At 44.0% G+C, this 18,637-nt stretch overlaps 1 protein-coding gene across 1 annotated transcript in view; it reads left to right on the forward strand.

Annotated features, from left to right (window-relative positions):
• The window catches only part of TBC1D8B (TBC1 domain family member 8B), a 68,029-nt gene that overhangs the window by 33,841 nt on the left and 15,551 nt on the right, over positions 1-18,637 (forward strand). The window contains exons 8-15 of the mRNA XM_040442357.1: positions 2,199-2,339; positions 3,578-3,728; positions 4,876-5,090; positions 11,102-11,219; positions 14,151-14,436; positions 15,092-15,221; positions 16,883-16,981; positions 17,560-17,628. Coding sequence (XP_040298291.1) covers positions 2,199-2,339; positions 3,578-3,728; positions 4,876-5,090; positions 11,102-11,219; positions 14,151-14,436; positions 15,092-15,221; positions 16,883-16,981; positions 17,560-17,628 — 1,209 coding nt within the window. The remainder of the gene's footprint in view (positions 1-2,198; positions 2,340-3,577; positions 3,729-4,875; positions 5,091-11,101; positions 11,220-14,150; positions 14,437-15,091; positions 15,222-16,882; positions 16,982-17,559; positions 17,629-18,637) is intronic.

Genomic DNA, 18,637 nt, shown 5'->3' on the forward strand with positions numbered 1-18,637 from the left:
ACAGTGTAAAAATAAATAAAAACCTTTATCAGAATTGCGTTTTTCCCCAATTCTACCCAATGTGGAATTTTTTTTGCGCTTTCTACTACATAGTATGCAACCGTAAATGGTGCCATTAGAAACTACAACTTGTCCTGCAACAAAAAATAAGCCCTCATAAGGCTATGTGAATGGAAAAATAAAAAAGTTAGGATTATGGGAAGGCGGGGAGTGAAAAACGAAAACACAAAAATGGAAAATCTCAGGGTCCTGAACTTAAAATAAGGTTGCACTGAAGTGTTGCACTTGGTTACTTGGTATTGATTCCTTTTTAGTGATGAAATATATATACAAAATGTGTACAATGCTTTACAAAATATTTGTGTGACTACAATGTATCACTGTTATGATTGAAAGGAGATTTTATAAATGACCTCTTTCTTTTAGGCCTCTTGCACAAGACCATATGTATTTTGCGGTCCGCAAAAAACGGATCCGCAATAAATACGGATGACGTGTGTGCATTCCGTATTTTGCGGAACGGAACAGTGGTCCTTCATAGAACAATACTATCCTTGTCCGTTATGCGGACCATAATAGGACGTGGTCTATTTTTTTGCGGAACAGAAATATGGAAACGCAATGCACACGGAGTAACTTCTGTTTTTTTTTGCGGACCCATTGAAATGAATGGTTACCCATACGGTCTGCAAAAAAACCGGAACGGACATGGATAGAAAATACGTTCGTGTGCACGAGGCCTTACACTGGCAATCAGTGCATTGTAGTCCCTCCCAGATTACCCCCCCTCTATGTCGTTAATTATCAATTTAAGGCTAGTTTCACACTAGCCCTAGGGATCTGGCACTTAAAAATAAAAATATAACTTAGTACAAAATAAAAGGCGATCTTTAGATGCCCCTGACGAAGCGGAAGCGAAACTCGGGTTGGGCATTTGGCGAAAGGACTGACATGTAGTTTATATGATTGTGATTTTATGGAAATCTGTGAGTATAATAAAACAGCCGTATAAGATAAAAAACTTGCGGGACTTCACTATGTTGGGCCGTTTAACCTAAATTATAGGAGATAAGTGCACCGAATATTGTGAAAGTCGAGGTTACCTAACCAGGAACCGACCATATCCGAGGAACTCTGTGTGCTTTTAAGGGTGTGATTTCCTACTGTTGGATTTGAGCAGCGCGGTTTTATATAATTTTCTAGGGATCCAGCAGGCTGTAACGGAAGGGAACAGCCTGCCGGATCTCTCTGCATTCCGGCATTTCCGGAAGCGTTAATGTCTCCTTTTGGCCCCATTATCTAAAATGGGGACCGGTGGAGATCCAGCAGCAACCTGACAAATATGCAGAGAATCAGCTGGACAAATACCGCTGCGATCAGATGATTTAGACCTTGGCATATTTGCAGGGCCGACAGGCATTCAGGCAGTGTCCGGCAATGCCGCAATGAGAAAGCTGGCCAAGAACAGCCTGCCGGATCTCTGAACGCTAGTGTGAAACGAGCCTTACCTTGAGCGTTCATGTTTAGGTTTTGTGTCGCTTTTAAGGGTACTTTCACACTAGCGTTTTTGTTTTCCGGCACTGAGTTCCGTCCTAGGGGCTCTATACCAGAAAAGAACTGATCAGTTTTCTCCCCATGCATTCTGAATGGAGAGCAATCAGTTCAGGATGCATCAGTTCAGTCCCTCTTACGTGTTTTGGACGGAGAAAATACCGCAGCATGCTGCAGTTTTCTCGCTGGCCAAAAATACTTAACATTTGCCGGATCCGGCATTAATTTACATTGAAGTGTATTAGTGCCAGATCCGGCATTAAGTGTCCCGGCAAAACGAATCAGGCTTTCCGATCTGCGCATGCACAGACCTTTTAAAAATGCAAAAAAATATTAATACCGGATCCGTTTTTCCGAATGACACCAGAGAGACGAATCCGGTATTTCAATGCATTTGTCAGAGGGATCCGGATCCGTCTTACAAATGCCTATCAGTTTGCGTCCGGATTGCCGGAATCCTCTGCCGCGAGTGTGAAAGTACCCTAAGACACTGACTCGGTTTTACCCACAGCAGTTCCGCTTTTTTTATAACCCTCAGCCTGCAGCTATTTGCATACAGCACTGCCTGTCATATTACATCATACGATTTTTATACTCTAGGATTGATTTCTAACATCTGGCTCTAAAATGCAATTCCTATATTTCAGACTGGCTACAGTGACAATGCCGCCGACTTCCAGGAAAAACACCCAATGTTGGATTCCAAAGGCTCAAGTAAAACTGTGAGCACAGAGGCGCTTATGACTGTTTTCCATCCTCAAGACGCGGAAAATCTGGATCCAATAATGGTAAGGATGAAGAAAACCGACCAATGTAACGTCTCAGAATTATATAAATTATATCGCCAGTACGGTATATTTGCTAACCATTTGTCTTCCCATAAAATTTAGAGGAAGCAGTTGCATGGGAGTATTAACAAGAACTTGCTTGAGCTTATTCATGCATTCCCTTAGCCTGTTGATTTTTTTTTTGCATTTGTATTGAGGCCTTTTTTCCAGTATCCATTAACCTGTTCGCTACCAGCGCCTACTAGTACGGGCCGCCTTCCCCAATCTCAGCCAGGGGAAGGCGGTCTGGGCTGGGAAGTGCGCGGCGTCCAGCTTTAGGGCTCTCAGATGCCGTGGTCACATTTGACCCCGGCATCTGAGAGGTTAAATATCTGTAAGTGACATTACATTAGCCCTGGACCTCTGCTGTTTAAAACAGCAGAAACCCAGCAGTTATGGAACTTGTGAGCAGGCGCCATCTTTAAAGGGAACCTATCACCTCAAAAACGCATATAAAACCGCCAGCATAACCTCATAGTAGCCCCCAGTCTGTTAATAATCATATGTTTGATCCGGTAGTCTGATGCTCCATAGATTAAAAAAACGATGTTTTAAGCGCCTTCAGCGCTATCTTGCCGGTCAGCTTGAATTCAAGGGGGCAGCGGCTTCCATGCTTCAAGTCAAGGTAAGCACACCCCCTAACCGTCCCCTCTTTTGTTAGATTGACAGCCTGCAGTGCGGCCGGGATCGCACAAGTCTTGCGCATGCGCAGTGCGCCACTGAAACCCAGCTAACAGCGGCAGCCGGAGACAGGATCGCGCTTAACCAAGGAGCGCACCGCGCATGCGACAGGCCTATGCGATCCCGGCTGCACTACAGGCTGTCAATCTAACAAAAGAGGGGACGGTTAGGGGGCGAGCTTACCTTGACTTGAAGCATGGAAGCCGCTGCCCCCTTGAATTCAAGCTGACCGGCAAGATGGCGCTGATGGCGCTTAAAACATTGTTTTTTTTAATCTATGGAGCATCAGACTACCGGATCAAACATATGATTATTAACAGACTGGGGGCTACTATGAGGTTATGCTGGCGGTTTTATATGCGTTTTTGAGGTGACAGGTTCCCTTTAAAGACCGGACTTGAACAGAAGAGGTCCGGAGGGGTCAAACATTTAATTTTAGGCCAGGTCTCAGGGAAGATCCCCGCCACTATTAAGGCAAAGGTAATCTAATCAAAGGAATTATTACCTAATTTCTGCAGTTGAAAGAAAAAATGAAGGAGCAGTCCTGGAATATTCTTTTCTCTGAATGTGGCCGCGGAGTTAATATGTTTCGTACAAAAAGATCTCGGAATTTAGTGGTCAGAGGAATCCCAGAGACATTGCGAGGAGAACTCTGGCTTCTTTTCTCAGGTAACCTATTCATTATTTTTTTCTGGAATCCTCTAGATTAGCAAGATGTAATGTGATATTGTCACCTGGACATTTATGGCATATCTACAGAATACGTCCCACCTCTGGGTCCCACTCCGATCTCAAGAACGAGGCTCCATCTCATCCCACTGGGAAAGGGGTGTTGGTCTCGTATATGGGGCTCTCTCCATTCACTTCTGTGGGAGTTCAGAAAATAGCTGAGTAAGCTCACCCACCCATAGAAGTTAATAGAGATCGCTACGCATGCATGGCCACTTGTCCGTTGCCAGCAGCATGGAACAGGGCCCCGTTCTTGAGATAAGCGCAGGTCCCAGAGGGAGGGACCCATACCTATAGAATATTTATGGTATGTCATGTGGATATACCATAAATGGCCACTTGGGACAACCCTTTTAATAGAAACCTACTTTGATGTGCTAGGGAGTAGCCTAATAGAAATTCACTAATATAATGGTGTTCTCATTGCTGGCATTGCTGCCTTTACAGGCTGTCCTAAAGATAGCAGAATGCAGGCTGTTAGTCCCATTAGCCGTGGACAGGAGAGATCTCTGAAACTAAGGATGGTATTCGACCAGCAGATGAGGTTGGTGATTGTCGGGAAGGAAGCGTTCCTTAACTACAATCGCCTCCTCGTCAGCAGAGGACACCGCCGCTGCTATAACATGCTGCGATCTCCTCCACAGTATGGGGAGGAACAATCGCTAATGCCATTGCTCATACAGAATCATTATTTGCCGGCGGCAGAGTGCTATTTAGACACCGGCAAACGATAATTTACGTAACCGCACAAACAATCTTCTTACCCAGCAGCAGACTGTGATTAGATGGCGCGATCTGCCACCAGCAAACGACTTTTCGGCCTGCTTAAAAATTGTGATTGCCCAATGAACAAGCGTTTGCTGCTTCATCAGGTAATCGGCAGCAGGATTACACTGCCAGATCATCGTTCCTGCGAAAGCTCGTCAGCTATGACCTGCTGGTGTAATGCAGGCTTAACAATATTCTGGGAAATAACTTTTTTTCTAATAGTTTTTTGTTTCTAAGGTCTGCAGCGTGCCAGTGATTAGTGTTGAAATGGCCCCGTGCTGAGATTTTTCTCATTAACACAGCTTCTCTCACTTGTTAGGGGCTGTCAATGACATGGGGGCCAACCCAGGCTACTACACTGACATAGTGGAAAAGTCTCTAGGTACGTGCACCTTGGCTACTGATGAAATTGAACGAGATTTGCGCAGATCCTTGCCAGAGCATCCCGCCTTTCAGAGTGACACCGGCATCTCTGCATTGAGGAGAGTGCTAACTGCATATGCTTACAGGAACCCGAAAATTGGATATTGTCAGGTTAGCGGATTTCAATTCCTTTGCTATGAGTATTGCAGATGTTTGTATGTGGTGAAGAAGACATTGGGGGCTTACTCCAGTTCAGTTTGCACCATTCAGCTGAAGTACATGTGTCGTGCCAGATGGATTGTGTTTTTTACACTTTTTTTTCGTGCTACAACACAGTGTCTGCGAACAGAGGCCATGGTTTAGGGAGAAAACAGTGTGGCTTAGAGGAAGGACATGGCTTAAAGTGTGCCAAAAGTTTGGCGCAATATATGGAAATAAAGTCAGAAAACCCGGAAGTGTCATAAGGAAAAGTGTGTGACATGTTAAGAAAGATGCACCACATTTATCATAGAGCACAAGCCACTGTGATACATTTCATGCAGCGTCTGCCTTCCTGGTCTTTAAAGGGGTCCTCTGACTTCAGCAAATGGCATTTATCATGTAGACAAAGTTAATACAGAGCACTTCCTAATGTATCGTGATTGTCTATATTGTCTCCTTCGCTAGATTCATTTTTCCATCACATTATATAGTGTGCGGTCCCGGCCACCAGGAAAAACTGCGCTTTTTCCTATAGTGTGCAAGCACGACCACCACTGTTGGATTGCAGGGTGGTCGTAACCCCTGAAAACAAGAAGTGTATAATATGATGGAAAAATGAATGAAGCCAGCAAAGTAAGCAATATGGACAATCACAATACATTAGGAAGTGCCCTGTATTAACTCTGTCTACATGATAAATGCAATTTGCTGAAGTCAGACATCCCCTTTAAGGTTCCCATGCACATGATTATAACATTGTCACTGCCACTGTTTTCAGAGGGACTGACTGTCTAACATGTCCCCTTATATCATCATTTATTTTTTTTTTCAATTTTAACACCCAGTTTTTTTGTTCTCCTGTTTTCTCTCTTCCCATTGACAATTCATACACACTCAAGGGAACCATACATCTATGTGTATGGGGGTCGGAAGAGATATCGGCCAAACAAGTGTTTGCCCAACAGCTGTTGATGGTGAATGGGCACATTAAGACAGGAGTTGTAAATCTGCCTCGTTTTTCTCTTAGGGCACATGCACATGACCATATGTATTTTGTGTGTCCGTGTGCATTCCGTATTTAGTGGAACTGAACACCTGGCCCCTAATAGAACAGAACTCTCCTTGTCCGGAATGCGGACAATAATAGGACATGTTCTATTTTTTGGCGGAACGGAAATAGACATACAGAATGCTCACTGAGTAACTTCAGTTGTTGTTTTTTTTGCGGACCCGATGAAATACGGTCCACAAAAAAACCAGAAACGGACACCCATAGAAGCGAAACGCTCGTTCATCGGGTGATCCTGTCGTTCATGCAGGTGCCACCAATCATGGCTTCTTAGCAGCAGATCGTGTGGTCTAAACAGCAATCTGCTGCTCGGAAACCATAAATCTGTATGAGGATGAGGGATTGCAATAGTAATTCTTTGTCCTCACACAGTGAAGGAAATCGCTGCATGTAAATGTCTCCTTCACTGAGCGAGCAGCAAACTGTCAGGAAGGTACGCTTCCTTCCCGACAATCGGCTGCAGAATCATCCCATCTAAATCCACCTTTATGGTTATTGTTTAAATATAAATAGTAACATGGAAAATTAAAAACTACTTCGGGATTTTGTGTATAGAGCTGAGGTCATGGGTTGCTAGATGGCCGCTAGCACATCCGCAATACCCAGTCCCCATAGCTCGGTGTGCCTTCATTATGTAAAAAAAAAACCGATTTGATACATATGCAAATTAACCCGAGATGAGTCCTGTCCCTGACTCCTCTCGCGTACAGGACTCATCTCACGTTAATTTGCATATCTATCAAATCGTTTTTTTTTTACATAATAAAAGCACACAGAGCTATGGGGACTGGGTATTGCGGATGTGCTAGCGGCCATCTAGCAACCCATGTCCTCAGCTCTATACACAAAATCCCGGGGACAGGTTCCCTTTAAACAATAGATCATTTTCTGATGACACCTTTCCTTTAACCCATTCACTACGAGCGCCGTACATGTACGGCGCTGGTAGCGCTGTGCAAGCATGACGCCCGCTCGCGCGTGCAGCTGGCGTCATGGCCGGCAAGTCTCTGCTCTTTAAAACAGCAGAGACCTGCGTCTAATTACCGCAACCGGCAATAATGCCGATCACGGTAATTAAATGCTTTAGATGCCGTGATTAAGTGAGATCACGGCACCTGAATGCGCAAAAACCCGGAAGCATGATACTGAAGCCCCGTGCGGCCATCGGGACTTGAGTACATGCGCTGAATGCTCCGAATATCTACGAAGAAATTCAGAGCATTAATGCTGCAATCAGATGGCAGGCCAACATAAGAAATGAGCAAAATGCAAAGAAATTGTCATTTTTTTTTTAATCGCTAAAAGATCAAAATGAAAAATTCAAAAACATAATTTAAAGGATCATTTATGAGCCTTAAAATGATGATAAATTTTTTTTTTTAAGAAAAGTGTAAAAATATATGAAAAAAAATATAGAAAAGTTTAAATCACCCCCCTTTCCGTATAGTAAAAAAACAAAAACAAAATAATTAATCTAAACATCCTTGGTATCACTGCGACTGAAAACGCCCATAATATTAAAATAAAATTAAAAAATCCAATACGGCAAATGGCGTAACGGAAAAAAGGGTCAAAATGGCAGATTTGCCATTTTTTCATTGCTTCTCTTACCCCAAAAAATTAAATAAAATGTGATCCAAAAGTCATGCACACTCCAAAATGGTATCAATTAAAACTATGAATTCTCCCGCAAAGAATGAGCCCCTAAACAGCTCAGTAGACATAAGTATAAAAAAGTTATGGGGGTCAGAATATGGTGATGTAAAAAAATAAATAAAAATTCTCAAAGTTGTTTATATTTTTTTTTACACTATTTTCACATAAAAAACCTATACATATGGGGTATCGTTGTAATTGTACTGACCCAGAGAATGAAGGGCATGGGTCAGTTTTGCCGTAAACAAAATGCAGTCCACCCCATTTGGAATTTTTTTTCTCGCTTCCCACTACATTTTATGCCATAATTAATGGTGGTATTAGAAAGTTCAACTTGTCCCGCAAAAAATAAGCCCTCATACAGCTATTTGACTGGAAATATAAGAAAAGTTATGGCTCACAGAAAATGGGGAAGAAAAATGAAAATGCAAAAACGGAATTAAAAACTCCGGTGTCCTAAGGGTTAATGCCCCTTTATGCTGCTCCAACATCAGGCGGATCATCGCTAACAAGCATTCGTAGGAAAGCTCGTTAGTGGTAACCTGCCGGTGTAAGGCTACATGCACACGAACGTTGTTTGTTTCCGTGTCCGTTTTTTTTTTTTTTTTTGCGGATAGGATGCGGACCCATTAATTTCAATGGGTCCGCAAAAACCGCGTGCTGTCCGCATCAGTATGTCCGTTTCCCCGCAAAAAAAATTGTGCATGTCCTATTTTTTTCTAGTTTGCGGACAAGGATAGACATTATAACAATGGATCCGCAAAAAAAAACGGATGCCATACGGAACATAATCTTTTTTTTTTTTTTTGCGGATCCACAATTTGTGGACCGCAAAACACATACGGTTGTGTGCATGTAGCCTAAAGCTGCTGCCGATTACCTGATGAAGGAGCGAAACACTTGTTCATCGGGTAATAAGATCATTTGTGCGGTCGCCTAAATCATCATTTTCCGGCAGCAGATTGTGCCGTCTAATCAACAATGATTCTGTATAGAGACGAGCAGGCGTTAGCGATCACTGCTCCCTGTACTGTGGAGGAGATCGATGCATGTAATAGCAGCCGGCTCCTTCACTGACGGGAAGGAACGTTTGAGCAGCCTTTAGACAAGTAGGTAATAACTGAGACCTAGAGAGATCAGCATGTGAACTAAGGGAAGTGCAGGGAGAAAACAATTACACCTATACATAAGCATGAATGTTATTTAGTTATTGTTATGTTGTTCATTTTATTTTACGCCTTTGTACTATCCTTTTGTTTATTTAGCTTATAGATGACATCCTCTAAAACAATGCAAAGTGAATGTCCGCCTTTCAATAACCATTTATGTTCTTTTAATCTAAATAGGTTCAATATCTTGCCCAGATTTTCGTGACTTGTCATCATAACAGGTCGCAAGTTTTATGAGGGTTTTTTCACACTTTCAAGCTTATCATTTTGCCTTCAACTGCCACTAGAGGGTGCTCTTACTGTTTTCCTTCTGAACTCCGTCTATACCACTAGCGGCAGCTGTAGGCAGACAGAATGATATATTTTATCTGTGCCCAAACTGGGCATTTAGACCTTGAAACAAAACTCTTGTACATTGGCATTTCACACACGTACTGTTATTCTTAAGAAAATGTTTCTGGGCTTAGACATTTCCCCTCTAGTCCTTTTGCAGATACTACCCGTCCCTACAGCCTAAAGGGGTTCTCCGGCCCCTACTTCAAAATTGTCCCAATAAATTAACCTGTGGAGGGAAGAATATTACATTAATACTTACCCTCCACAGTGCAAGCATTCCCAGGATCATCTTCACGGTCATGTGACTGTTCCTGCAGCGCGTCCAGGTCTTCTCTCCTCTGTGAAGCAGGAGACATTGCGCCATCACAGACGTCACCACCTCCTGCCGGCCTTCCTTGGGCCCGATGCCTGCACACTAGTGCACATGCCCAAGAACCGCCGGCCGTCTATTCAGTGTACAGGTTTCTGTGTGAAGCCTGTACTGATTCATACACAGCGCAATGTAAGCACTGTGTAACGCTACATTCACACCAACGTATTTTGTTTCCGTGTCCGTTCAGTTTTTTTGGCGGATAGGATGCGGACCCATTCATTTCAATGGGTCCGCAAAAAATGCGGACAGCACACCGTGTGCTATCTGCATCAGTATGTCCGTTCTGTAGCCCCGCAAAAGAGAGAGAACATGTCCTATTCTTGTCCGTTTTGCTGACAAGGATAGGCATTGTTACAGTGGATGTCACTGTGGATGTCACTGGTATGGGGACACTCCGGATGTCACTGTTAGGGGGGGCGCTGCGGATGTCACTGTTAGGGGGGGCGCTGCGGATGTCACTGTTAGGGGGGGCGCTGCGGATGTCACTGTTAGGGGGGGCGCTGCGGATGTCACTGTTAGGGGGGGCGCTGCGGATGTCACTGTTAGGGGGGGCGCTGCGGATGTCACTGTTAGGGGGGGCGCTGCGGATGTCACTGTTAGGGGGGGGGCGCTGCGGATGTCACTGTTAGGGGGGGGGGCGCTGCGGATGTCACTGTTAGGGGGGGGGGGCGCTGCGGATGTCACTGTTAGGGGGGGGGCGCTGCGGATGTCACTGTTAGGGGGGGGCGCTGCGGATGTCACTGTTAGGGGGGGGGCGCTGCGGATGTCACTGTTAGGGGGGGGGGCGCTGCGGATGTCAGTGTTGGGGGGGGGGGGCGCTGCGGATGTCAGTGTTAGGGGGGGGGGGCGATGTGGATGTTACTGTTAGGGTGGCGCTGTGGGTGTCACTGTTAGGGGGGGGGCGCTGTGGATGTCACTGTTAGGGGGGGGGCGCTGCGGATGTCACTGTTAGGGGGGGGCGCTGCGGATGTCACTGTTGGGGGGGGGGCGCTGCGGATGTCAGTGTTGGGGGGGGGGGCGCTGCGGATGTCACTGTTAGGGGGGGGGGCGCTGTGGATGTCACTGTTAGGGTGGCGCTGTGGGTGTCACTGTTAGGGGGGGTGCTGTGGGTGTCACTGTTAGGGGGGGTGCTGTGGGTGTCACTGTTAGGGGGGGGGGCGCTGTGGATGTCACTGTTAGGGTGGCGCTGTGGGTGTCACTGTTAGGGGGGGTGCTGTGGGTGTCACAGACATGAAAACAGTTATTGAGGTATCAATTATTATTTTATTTTTTTGGACCGGACAACCTCTTGCATGAACAATTCCAATAATGTTCCATTTTTAGATGCAATGTAAGGCAATGCTTTAACGCGTTTCTCTCGTCCTTTGTGTTTCTGCAGGCCATGAATATACTTACTTCAGTTCTACTTCTTTATGCCAAAGAAGAGGAGGCATTTTGGCTGTTGGTGGCGGTGTGTGAGAGGATGCTGCCAGATTACTTCAACAGGAGAATTATTGGTAATGCTAACACAGATATTCCGGTTATCTGCTAGATAAAGCATTCATTGTGCGGTATAATATATAGGTTGTGCACTTATTTCTCTGCCTCTATATAGTAAGCATTTTCATAAAACTCTCAGGTTATAATTTTAATTTTAATCAATTTGGGTTTATGTATTTCGAGTTTTCTCAATTAGCAGACAAATACTTTTGCCACCCCCTCTACACATCCATAAGTGCATAGAACATATAGCAACAGCAGGAGGAGCTGAGCGGATTGATATATAGTTTTGGGGAAAGGAGTCAGCAAAACTTATAATTTTATAAATTAAAATCTCTGCATTTATAACATTCAAAATGTTATATTGAAAAGGGAGTCTGGCAGCAGTTTTGACCATGCTAAATTGCTGACGGCACTAGGCTGAGAAAGCCAGGACAAACATATCTTTGGTGGAGCTTTTATTATTAAGAGTAGTGTGAATATGAAGTTATATTCTGCCAGGTTCTGCTCTTGCAAAGGCCCATGAGATAGGGCTTGTCTATGAGGTGCTTTCTGCACTGAGCTGCTTTACAGCCCTCTGTTGTATTCTGATTGAAAGCAGTCACTGACGCTGACAACACTGATTGGGTAGTGTCAGACTGTACAGGGACACATCCCCAAGTGGTAACATCCATCTGGACCTTCACTGCAAATTGCTAGTAATCCATTCATAACTTCTAGCAGGAATAATAAAAGAATGGTACAACATAGAGTCATAAGAATGCTAAAACAGACATGTCGGGAGCACTGACAGTTAATCTTTAAGTACTAAGGCCATGTTCACATCTCCGATGAGCGTTTCCGGCAGAGAACAGCCTCCTGGAGTTCACCAGACCTGGCATTGCCAGATTCTGAAGATCACCGCTGGATCCTTATTGACTATAATGTGGTCCGGCGATGATCTGGCCACTTTACGGCATAAATGCTGGGTTTTGGCTGGACAACATGCAACTGTTTTTGGTCCGGGCGACAGCCAGCATTTGTGCCGGATCAGGCAGCCAGGTCATCTTGCCAGAGATGTGTCCTTAAGGGGTTGTCTGAGATTTTCAAAAATGTGGCTAAAAGAAGGCATTGTAAGGAAATAAAAAATAATACCTGTTCAATTCCATGCTGCTCCAGCGCCACTGCTCTGGTGGTCCCTGCCAGCGTGCAAAGATTACATCTTGTATATCATTCATGTGACATCTGCAGTCAGTCAATGAAGTGGTCATATGCTCCACATGCAGGATTCACTGTTGAGGCCAGTGATTGACTATAGCAGTCACGTAAACGATATAATCACCTCAGGACCACCGGGGACCATGGGAGTGGTATGAGGATTGAACGAGTATTAGTTCCCTTTGGTTTTTTTATCTTGCAGTGCTCCAGACTAAAAAAAATATATAAACAGCAGCTATTGGGTTCTAAACTGAAATTTTTAGTCTCCAAATTGAAAATATATATAATTATAATAAAAAAAATAAAAAAAAGACTTGGAGAAGATGAGACGCAGGTCACAGTAATGAGCCAGCACTATATATAGGAGAATACAGCACCACATACCGTACCTCTTACACCCAATGACATCTCCTGTCAAGTAGACCTTCTCTTTCCTCTTCTCCTCCATTTGACCCAGACCTCCATGACAAAGTCTTTCAGCCGCATCTCGTCTCTACAGAGTTTGTTACAGACATGTTAGATTTTTTTATTTTTCCATCAACCCCCCCCCCCCCCCCATCCTAGTGTCCCAACAATGTCATCCTACTGCCATTCCCAATACTGAGCCTGTGGTGCTCCCCAATGCCCCAGGTACTATACTGCTGAAAAAATAGTGACCCCACTAATAGTGCCCCCAGTAATAATAATAAAACCTTAGATTAATCCTCCCCCTACACTGTCCACACATAGTAATTTTCCCCCACACTGCCCGCACAGTAGTAACTTCCCCCCTCATTGCCCTCACGTAGTAATTTTCTTCCACACTGCCCCCCCATATAGTAATTTCCCCACACATAGTAATTATTAAGTAGAAATATGCTCCATAGTAGTAATTTTCCCCCATACTGTCCTCTAGTGCCCCCCTTATGGCTAGTAATGTCTCCAAGTGCCCCCCTTCCGACAAGTAATGTCCCCCAGTGCCCTTCTTACGGCCAGTAATGTCCCCCACTGCCCCCCTTACGGCCAGTAATGTCCCCCACTGCTCGCCTTACGGCCAGTAATGTCCCCCACTGCTCCCCTTGCGGCCAGTAATGTCCTCCCAGTGCCCCCCTCTTACGGACAGTAATGTCCTACCCAGTGCCACACCCCCCCCCCCCCCCTTACGGCCAGTAATGTCCCCCCAGTGCCCTCTTATGGCCAGTAATGTTGGCACTTAAAAAAAAAAAAAAAAAAGCTACCCACCTGTGTCCTTTCGCTGGCGCTCACTAGCTGCTGGTACGGCCCGGGATGGTGCGATGCAGACTCGCACACCAGGAGGCACAGCAATGATGTGTGTAGCCTTTAGCATAGGTGATCCGCGGCGGGGAAGTCTTGTCACCATCTGCAAATTTTAAGGCGCATTGGCGACCATTTTGGTCTCCATCTGGAGCGCTGTCTTGTCACATTGCCTACTCGTAACCACATTTTACAAAATCCTGGACATCCCCTTTCATCCTGAAGTCTTTTGATTGCCAGACAAATTTAGTAACTAGATTCTTAAGTTTGGTGAAAAAACTTAGAAGGATTTCAACAGGAGGTGCTCACAAGAACTGTAGGTAGTAGAATCCTCTTCATAAGAGTATTTTTACCAAACCATGATTGCAAGGTGTTCCAGTTATTTGTCATATTCTATTTCAATGATCAATTGAATAAAGTAATGTAATTAAATAAAATGAATTAGTAAAATCTGTTGCACTCATTAAAGAATAGCCTCTGCTCTTCTTGTGTTTCAGGTGCCTTGGTAGATCAGGCGGTGTTTGAAGAACTCATCAAGGATTATTTGCCTCAGTTGACTGATCACATGACAGATATGACATTTTTCTCATCGGTGTCTCTCTCGTGGTTTCTCACCCTCTTCATCAGCGTCCTGCCTATTGAAAGTGCTGTCAATGTGGTGGACTGCTTCTTCTATGATGGGATCAAAGCCATCCTCCAGCTGGGATTGACTGTGCTGCACTTTAATATTGACAAGCTACTGGCCTGCAAAGACGATGCTGAAGCTGTCACTATCCTCAACCGGTACGAGATTCCAGAAAACTCAGTGTGAGCATGTATCGGGTATTACCAGTAGCTCTGTGACTAGTTAATGAGGGATATGTGTGCTTTTCAGGAGGGTGAAGACCACTTCTGTTTAGAAATCTGTGGGGCCTGAGTTCATAGACAACACATACGGCTTATGGTTCACCCCAAAATCTTGTAAAACAAGGAATCCTACAGCTCACCTGCTATGAGACTACCTAAAAGTTATGTGTCTTATGCATAAAGACCAGATCTTATCTAGAGGCAGTAATCCATTAGGGATGGACTGTCTTTCATATTCACCCCTGGACTTTAGGCAGGGCATCATTAGTAGTAGGGGTGGGTTGTCTATATAATGCCCCTGTGCATGTTTGGCCCTGTAGATAAGTCTTAGGGACTAATTGTATTAAGGGGTTGTCCGAGTTATTTCAAACGGTGCCCCATGCCAGTAAATGCTATACAATAATCCTCCTATACTAACCCGTTTCTTCTCCGCCGTTCTCAATGCCGCTGTGGTCCTCCTCCTTGTGTTTGCATACAAGCCTGCAGCGGTGACGTAGAGGTATACGGCACGTGACCGCTGCAGCCAGTCACTGACCTCCGCCTTCTGACCTTTATGCTTCCTAATGATATTACAATCATTGATTATCTGCAGGTTTTTTGACAATGTCACTAATAAAGACAGCCCGCTTCCCTCAAGTGTGCAACAGGCCCCTGCTACAGCGGATAGGAAAAGGAACAGCACAAAGGTGGACATCACAGAACTTATCAGGGAGTCAAATGAGGTATGTCATAGTTGTGTCCAGTCTAATGCCAGCCATACAGGCACATTTCATTGTGGATTGATAATCGCATACAATGGTCAAGTCTTATATGGGATATTTTGAGTCTATCGAACAGTATCCAAATAGTTTTGAACAAAAAATGAAAAATGAAGGAGTGGCTCACTTCCAATTGATAATGGTGAGGTGCTACTAGCTAAAATTGAGGACACCCTGCCTCAATCAACAATAATACAGTACTAGAGTAGGGTAAGCGAGCACTCACACTATCGCATCAAATATATAAAATTTATTGGTATAATTATATCTATATAGGTAGATTAAATATTTAAAATGTAGAAAATAAATTAAAATAATAGCAGCATATATATTAGATGCAGCAGCATAAATTGATAGCAGCAATGTGGTGTCACAATAATCTGGGTGTAGGTCAGAGGCAATAGATATACAAGTAGTGACAACGATGAAGAAATGTATAGTGAAAAAAATGTAGCAGAGAAGTGGTGATCCAAAAATAATCAATAAATCATGTGTGGTATCCGAATAGTTTTATCTATAAAAATGTTGCTACTTGGAAAGTTATGCATATCTTCAGCTCCCGTCACATTTGAGCACCACATTCGGTGTATATGCCCTAAAAAACTCTTGGTGTATATGCCAATCAAATCCATACGACTCCTTTTGCCTAATGGAGACTAAAATAGTGTCCTTTTGGACTCCTTCAGGCTGGTGGACTTCATTATACTTTTTTTGCTGTATAAAAAAAAACTAGTAGACTATGATTCATTTAAAGGGGTTCTCCGGGCTTTTAATATTGATGACCTACCCTCAGGATAGGTCATCAATATCAGATCGGCGGGGGTCCAACAACCGGCGACCCCACCGATCAGCTGTATGAGGAGACGGCGCACAGTCTTCCTGCTGCTATGTCTATGGCAAAACCACAGCGAGCAGGAAGAGAGAAGGGAGACGGCACGAGCGCATTGCGCGCGCCTTCTCCTCATACAGCTGATCGCCATGGGTGCTGGGTGTTAAACCCCCACCGATCTGATATCGATGATCTATCCTGAGAATAGGTCATCAGTATTAAAAACCCCGTTAAAAAAAAAAACATAAAACTTATACCGCATAGTATATGTTTTATGTTATTTCATCATGGAAGCCTATGGGCATTGCTTGCCTATGTTTGCTTGTACTGTGCCAAATGTTGGAAGTTTTCTGTCAAGGGTATAGGTTTGGCAGTACTGCCAACATGTAAGTGACAGAGGGCTCAGGCATGATGTGAACTGGGCATTAGGGTAATTTCATTTGTGGGAAATGTTCTCCGCGTGAGGGCAGTACACTATTCCTGTGACGCAAACTCCCAACATTATGATGATTTATGATGCTGTGTGTCCCTCCCTGACCTCGGCTGTTATGAATTGTTCACACATAATGGCGTCATTACAAGTCAGCACAGCCGAGGTCAGGCAGGAACACGCAGCATTATAAATCATTATAATGTTGGGAGCTTGTGTCACAAAAGAGCAGTGTTTGGGAAATACTGCTGTCACAATATTTCCTGCACTGAATACGCTCGTGTGAAATTGCCCTTACAAGTTTCATGGGGTAAGGGCAAAATTTTAGAATCTTATTTTCCTTGTAATTTTTTTTTGTACCTGCAGAGGTTTGGAGCCATTCGCTACGAGGATGTGGAAAGCATGCGGACTAGAAACCGCCTGTATGTCATCCAGACTTTAGAAATGACGACAAAGCAAAATGTGGTATGTACTAAACAAACAGCCACATGTTTGGCTGTAGCAACAAAAAAAGAAAGAAAAGTCAAACGAACTAAAAAGTTTGTTTAAAACTGAAAAAAGTTGTAATTAATATTTTTTTTCAACGCCTCTAAGTTAAAGGGGTTGTGAGAGATAATTAACAATCTCAGGCAATCCCTACAATGTCTTAAAATAAAACAAATAATTTACTCCCCAGTGACATGCACGGATTCAGCCAATCACTGTCCTCAGCTGTAGAGCGTGGAGGATAGTGATTGGCTGTAGTGGTCACATGCTGCATACAAACAGCCTCTGGAGACCCGGACCAGCACCACAGAGAACAGTACTGGAGAAACAGGTGCATATATGATTTTTTTTTTTTTTTTTTTTTTTTTTATAGACATTGTTAGGTGTTGTTCTATATTTTTAATTATCTCTAACTATGTAGCCAGATCTAGGATCTAGAACAAAAGAGAATTTCTCTTTAATATTCCACTAATGATTCCTAGCGACTGTTTTAGTGATTGTCACATGGTATGCGATTGCACCCATTGCATCACCTCTTTCGGATGTTTTCTCCACAGGTTCGAGTGGTTTCACAGGATGTGAAATTCAGCCCAGCTGATGTAGAGGAGCTGTATTACATATTTAAGGTACTTCATATAATGAACCGTTTCATTGTCTCTATGGGATGCACTGAGCTATAAGATGCATCAAAAATTGGAAGCATGGAAAGAAGTAAATCAGGTATTCTACACCAAAGCAGCACGGTCACTTATTGTTATTCTCTTAATTAACTGCAAAACCATAACAATCAGCACTAATTATCTGATGATGCCATCCCTAATGCACTGCCAGCCACTTTGGCCTCTCATTGCTCACCAGCTTGTAGAAGAATGCAGGAGTGGTAGAGACATTGTTAGACATGTGCCTACTAAGGTACGAGGGTGAGTCAAAAATTATCCGCACTCTGGCTGCAGAATTTATTTTAATTTTCAGAAAAGACAAATGCATCATCTTTCTCCATGAATTCCCTAATCCCTGCTATGCAGGGCAGAACGTGTTAAGTCCGTTTATCTGTGACTACGGTGGAAGAAAGTGGTTTTGTCGCATTGTGGTGTTGCATGACAAAGCATGTCCGCACACCGCCGCCCACACCGTCGAACTTCTCCAAAAACTTCATTTTGAGGTGTTAAAGGAAATGTGTCACCAAAAATGTTACTTGCCAGTTAAAACCATATAGCAGCAAATGTCCTTTTTTTTGCTTATCCGTTTTTATTTTCTGTCTCATCTATACACAGAGGTGATATCATTACCGGCAGCATTAGGGTCCATTCACACGTCCGCAAAATGGGTCCGCATCCATTCCCTCAATTTTGCGGAACAGGTGCCGACACGTTCATTTTCAATGGGGACGGAATGTGCTGTCCGCATCCGCATTTGCGGATCCGCACTTCCGTTCCGCAAAAAAATAGAACATGTCCTATTCTTGTCCGCAATTGAGGACAAGAAAAGGCATTTTCTATGAGAGAAAATGCAGAACGCACATTGCCGGTGTCTGTGTTTTGCAGATCCGCAAAACACATACGGACGTGTGAATGGACCCTTAGAATGATAATAACTGCAGTAAAGGGATCTGTGCAGAACAAGAAGAGGCACCTG

This window comes from Bufo bufo, chromosome 8, assembly GCF_905171765.1.
Source record: "Bufo bufo chromosome 8, aBufBuf1.1, whole genome shotgun sequence".
Classification (NCBI taxonomy): Eukaryota; Metazoa; Chordata; class Amphibia; order Anura; family Bufonidae; genus Bufo; species Bufo bufo.